This window comes from Trichomonas vaginalis, chromosome II, assembly GCF_026262505.1.
Source record: "Trichomonas vaginalis G3 chromosome II, whole genome shotgun sequence".
In the NCBI taxonomy this organism is placed as follows: domain Eukaryota; phylum Parabasalia; order Trichomonadida; family Trichomonadidae; genus Trichomonas; species Trichomonas vaginalis.
Genome location: NC_067204.1, coordinates 23,729,415 through 23,736,018, shown reverse-complemented (window position 1 = coordinate 23,736,018; position 6,604 = coordinate 23,729,415). Strand labels below are relative to the sequence as shown.

General features: G+C 24.5%; 1 protein-coding gene across 1 annotated transcript, besides 2 other annotated features; it reads right to left on the bottom strand.

Moving 5' to 3' along the window:
- Positions 1-7: part of a mobile genetic element that runs on past the window's edge.
- Positions 8-4,778: 4,771 nt separating this feature from the next.
- TVAGG3_0598180 (protein ubiquitination) lies at positions 4,779-5,627 on the bottom strand (the record flags this gene model as incomplete). The annotated part of the gene is made up of 1 exon (XM_001323501.1): positions 4,779-5,627. The coding sequence occupies one exon, from the start codon at positions 5,625-5,627 to the stop codon at positions 4,779-4,781; it is 849 nt and encodes a 282-aa protein (XP_001323536.1).
- A 602-nt stretch (positions 5,628-6,229) lies between these two features.
- Positions 6,230-6,356: a mobile genetic element.
- Positions 6,357-6,604: the final 248 nt, after the last annotated feature.

Genomic DNA, 6,604 nt, shown 5'->3' with positions numbered 1-6,604 from the left:
CAATCTCAAACAATGATAAATATGAAAAGAAAGAGAATGTTATAAAACAATGATAAATATGAAAAGTAAGGGAATGTAACAAAAAAATGATAAATATGAAAAGAAAGAGAATTCCATAAAACAATGACAAATATGAAGAGAAAGAGAATTCTATCAAATAATGATAAATATGAAAAGAAAGAGAATAAGTTTCATGTTAACATCAGCACCATGCGCGACTAGGAATTGGACAATCTCTTTTGAATTCATTCTGATTGCAATACTAAGAGGGCATTCATTAATATCGAGAGAATATCATAAAGCAACGATAAATATGAAAAGTAAGGGAATGTAACAAAAAAATGATAAATATGAAAAGAAAGAGAATTCCATAAAACAATGACAAATATGAAGAGAAAGAGAATTCTATCAAATAATGATGAATATGAAAAGAAAGAGAATAAGTTTCATGTTAACATCTGCACCATGCGCGACTAGGAATTGGACAATCTCTTTTGAATTCATTCTGATTGCAATACTAAGAGGGCATTCATTAATATCGAGAGAATATCATAAAACAATGATAAATATGAAAAGAAAGAGAATTTTATAGAACAATGATAAATATGAAAAGAATGAGAATCAACTAAAATAATGATAAATATCAAAAGAGAGAGAATCAACTAAAACAACAATAAATATGAAAAGAAAGAGAAAATGATAAAACAATGACAAATATGAAAAGAAAGAGAAAGTGATAAAACAATGATAAGTATTAAAAGACAGGAAATTCTATAAAAGAATGATAAATATGAAAAGAAAGAGAATTTCATGAAACAATGATAAATATGAAAAGTAAGGGAATGTAACAAAAAAATGATAAATATGAAAAGACAGAGAATATAATAAAGAAATGGTAAATATGAAAAGAAAGAGAATGTGATAAAACAATGATAAATAAGAATTGAAAGAGAATAAGTTTCATGTTAACATCTGCACCATGCGCGACTAGGAATTGGACAATCTCTTTTGAATTCATTCTGATTGCAATACTAAGAGGGCATTCATTAATATCGAGAGAATATCATAAAACAATGATAAATATGAAAAGAAAGATAATGTAATAAAGCAATGATAAATATGAAAAGAAAGAGAATATCATAAAACAATGATAAATATGAAAAGAAAGAGAATATCATAAAACAATGATAAATATGAAAAGAAAGATAATGTAATAAAGCAATGATAAATATGAAAAGAAAGAGAATTTTATAGAACAATGATAAATATGAAAAGAATGAGAATCAACTAAAATAATGATAAATATCAAAAGAGAGAGAATCAACTAAAACAACAATAAATATGAAAAGAAAGAGAAAATGATAAAACAATGACAAATATGAAAAGAAAGAGAAAGTGATAAAACAATGATAAGTATTAAAAGACAGGAAATTCTATAAAAGAATGATAAATATGAAAAGAAAGAGAATTTCATATAAAAATGATAAATATGAAAAGAAAGAGAATTCTATCAAACAATGATAAATATGAAAAGAAAGAGAATTCCATAAAACAATGACAAATATGAAGAGAAAGAGAATTCTATCAAATAATGATAAATATGAAAAGAAAGAGAATTCTATCAAACAATGATAAATATGAAAAGAAAGAGAATAAGTTTCATGTTAACATCTGCACCATGCGCGACTAGGAATTGGACAATCTCTTTTGAATTCATTCTGATTGCAATACTAAGAGGGCATTCATTAATATCGAGAGAATATCATAAAGCAATGATAAATATGAAAAGAAAGAGAATTTTATAGAACAATGATAAATATGAAAAGAATGAGAATGTAACAAAACAATGATAAATACAAAAAGAAAGAGAATGTCATAAAACAATAATAAATACAAAAAGATAGAGAATCCAATAAATCAAGAAATAAAATGGAATGAAAGTGAATATGATATATATAACAATGAGAAATATGACAAGAAAAAGAATTTCATAAAACAATGATAAATATGAAAAGAAAGAGAATGGTATAAAGCAATGATAAATATTAAAAGAAAAAGAATTCTATCAAACAATGATAAATATGAAAAGAAAGAGAATACCATAAAGCAATTATAAATCTTAAAAGAAAGAGAATCCAATAAAACAATTACAAATATGGAAAGAAAGATAATGTAATGAAACAATTATAAATATGGAAATGAAGAGAATTTCATATAAAAATGATAAATATGAAAAAAGAGAATTTTATAGAACAATGATAAATATGAAAAGAATGAGAATCAACTAAAATAATGATAAATATCAAAAGAGAGAGAATCAACTAAAACAACAATAAATATGAAAAGAAAGAGAAAATGATAAAACAATGACAAATATGAAAAGAAAGAGAAAGTGATAAAACAATGATAAGTATTAAAAGACAGGAAATTCTATAAAAGAATGATAAATATGAAAAGAAAGAGAATTTCATGAAACAATGATAAATATGAAAAGTAAGGGAATGTAACAAAAAAATGATAAATATGAAAAGACAGAGAATATAATAAAGAAATGGTAAATATGAAAAGAAAGAGAATGTGATAAAACAATGATAAATAAGAATTGAAAGAGAATAAGTTTCATGTTAACATCAGCACCATGCTCAACTAGGAATTGGACAATCTCTTTTGAATTCATTTTGATTGCAATAATAAGAGGGCATTCATTAATATAGAGAGAATATCATAAAACAACGATAAATATGAAAAGAAAGATAATGTTATAAAACAATGATGAATATGGAAAGAAAGAGAATAAGTTTCATGTTAACATCTGCACCATGCGCGACTAGGAATTGGACAATCTCTTTTGAATTCATTCTGATTGCAATACTAAGAGGGCATTCATTAATATCGAGAGAATATCATAAAACAATGATAAATATGAAAAGAAAGATAATGTAATAAAGCAATGATAAATATGAAAAGAAAGATAATTTCATAAAACAATGATAAAAATTAAAAGAAATAGAATGTTATAAAAAATGACAAATATGAAAAGAAAGAGAATGTGATAAAATAATGATAAATATGAAAAGAAAGAGAATTTCATAAAGCAATGATAAATACAAAAAGAAAGAGAATTTCATAAATCAATGATAAATATGGAAATAAAAAGAATCATATAAAAAATGATATATATGAAAGGAATTAGAATTTTATAAAAATATGATAAATATGAAAAGAAATAAATTGTCATAAAACAATGATAAATATGAAAAGAAAGACAATCCAATAAAACAATTATAAATATGGAAAGAAAGAAAATTCCATAAGATAATGATAAATATGAAAAGAAAGAGAATGTTATAAAGCAATGATAAATATTAAAAGAAAAAGAATTCTATCAAACAATGATAAATATTAAAAGAAAGAGAATGTAATAAAACAATGAAAAATATGAAAAGAAAGAGAATCCAATAAAACAATGATTAGTATGAAAACAAAGAGAATCCAATAAAACATTGATAAATATGAAAAGAAAGATAATTTTATAAAACAATAATAAATATGAAAAGAAGTAGAATGTGATAAAGCAATGATAAATATAAAAAGAAAGAGAATAAGTTTCATGTTAACATCAGCACCATGCTCGACTAGGAATTGGACAATCTCTTTTGAATTCATTTTGATTGCAATACTAAGAGAGCATTCATTAATATAGAAAGAATATCATAAAAAAATGATAAATGTGAAAAGAAACAGAATTCCATAAAACAATGATAAATATGAAAAGAAAGAAAATCCAATAAAACAATGATTAATATGAAAAGAATGCGAATTTTATAAAACAAAGATAAATACCAAAAGAAAGAGAATGCCATAAAATAATGATGAATATGAAAAGAAAGATAATTTTATAAAACAGCGATAAATATGAAAAGAAAAAAAATTCATATAAAAATGAAAAATATGAAAAGAATGAGAATGTAACAAAAAATGATAAATATGAAAAGAAAGAGAATGTGATAAAACAATGATAAATATGAAAAGAAAGAGAATGTTATAAATCAATGATGAATATGGAAAGAAAGAGAATAAGTTTCATGTTAACATCAGCACCATTCGCCACTAGGAATTGGACAATTTCTATTGAATTCATTATGATTGCAATAATAAGAGGGCATTCATTAATATAGAGAGAATATCATAAAGCAACGATAAATATGAAAGGAAAGAGAATGTAACAAAACAATGATAAATATGAAAGGACAGAGAATTTTATAAAGCAATGATAAATATGAAAAGAAAGAGAATATCATAAAACAATGATAAATATGAAAAGAAAGATAATGTAATAAAGCAATGATAAATATGAAAAGAAAGATAATTTCATAAAGCAATGATAAAAATTAAAAGAAATAGAATGTTATAAAAAAATGACAAATATGAAAAGAAAGATAATGTAACAAAACAATGATAAATATGAAAAGACAGAGAATTTTATAAAGAAATGATAAATATAAATAGAAAAAGAATGTTATAAAACAATGATAAATATGAAAAGAAAGATAATTTTATAAAACAATGATAAATATGAAAAGAAAGATAATTTTATAAAACAATGATAAATATGAAAAGAAAGATAATTATATAAAACAATGATAAATATGAAAAGAAAGAGAATGCTATTAAACATTGATAAATATGAAAAGAAAGAGAATTCTATACAACAATGATAAATATGAAAAGAAAGAGAATGTCATAAAACATTGATAAATACAAAAAGAAAGAGAATATCATAAAACAATGATAAATATGAAAAGAAAGAGATGATAAATTTTGTTGATATTTCCTCCATTAGAAAGTAAATAAGATGCAACATCATAATTTCCGAAATGCATGCTTTCTGCTATTGAATCAAATGTTTGACCTAAATTTGATTTAAGGTAGTCAGCAATTTCATAGTGTCGATATTTCAATGCTATATTAATCATGTTATTAAATGATTTACCTTTTTCTATCATTTCCATAAAAATGTTTTTATTTCCACCTTGAACAGCATATTCTTCGGAGTCTTTAGTGTATTGAGCTCCTAAATTTTTCAAGTAATTGAAACACAATTCTGAGCCATATTTAATTGCACAGTCAAGTGGTGTGATTTCATTAATCTCCTGGTTAATATCAAGATTTGGGAATTTACTCTTAAGATCATCAACTTTATCCCATGCAATATAGTATAAAGGAGATTCTGTTGAATATAAATCCAGAATTTCTCCTATTTTCATTTCAGGTTTGAAGTTTTCAAATTTGAAACCTTGATAATGTAGAAGAGTCGCTAGTCTCTTACTTTTCGGTTCATATATGTATGAAAATGCGTTTGATATCTTTTGATAAAGTTCTGCAAATAATTTAGTTTTTTTAACAAGAATTTGTGAAGAAATATCAATCAGATAAAGCGCCATTTTGATAGATATTTTGTGGGTTGTTATTAATTCCATAATTTGCGAAGTTATTTGTTCTATATTTTTGGAATTGACGCCAAATATAATTTTTGCTGCTTGATCTGGGTATTCGAATACTTTGATTGGCTTAAGGTCACTGTAATTGAACCAATTTTCTTTTTTTGGCTGCTCTGAACTTGTCATTCTATGTAAAATTTTTATAAGGGAGAAGTTTGAATAGTTGTAAATTTTTTAAATAATCACTTTATCTCTGCATGGCGGCAACATTTTTGGATAACAATAAGTGCTATGAGCACAGTCATAGTCAGAGTAGATATTGACAAAGTTCCGACGATCTCACTATTCTGTACATGTTTCTCAATTACTATCATTAAAATTGAATCAAGTCATTAAATACAAAGCTAGGTTTTTGGAAAATGGTAGAAATGATCATTGTAACTATTTTTCAATAAAGATAGGAGAACAGAATACACAACAATAACTTACACAGTTGAATACTAAATTAAGATTTTGAAAAACTTTATTTTAGCAAAACAACTCTTTGTTCATGAAATCATTATTGAGTTATATTATACTTCAATTCTTATGATGATGCATAGATCAAATTATCAAACTTACAAAATTAAGCGGATGCTTCCGTATAAATGAATCAAGTGTCTGAATTCTGATTTTGATCACGTAATAACGTTACATATGATACTCCTCCTTGTGCTGCAAAAATAGGAGAGCTTTCTTTTAAGCTAGGCTTCTCATTTAGAGCTCTATTTAATTTTTTTGCCCAGATTTTAAGGCTGCACTTACGCCCATTTGACTTTAATTCAAATTTTTGACAACTGGCGTGAAGCATCATTGAAAATTTACCTTAAACTTCTGAATTGAAGGCCATGTCATAGGGGCGTAAGTGCACCCTTAACAATTTCTATAGCGTGTCAAAAAAGTAAACTATTCATATTAAAGCATGTGCTAAATAACTTGAATATAGAAAAAGTTACTAAAATTTGAGGAAATTACAACAATAAGAAAAAAAGTCGTCTTTTATATCTAAGTTACTTATAAATTACAATAATCTCTTCAATGAGTGCACAGTACCGCATATAATCTTTTGATATTTCTGACATCAATTTTAAACATTTTGATTGGAGTATTCATAGCTCAAATCT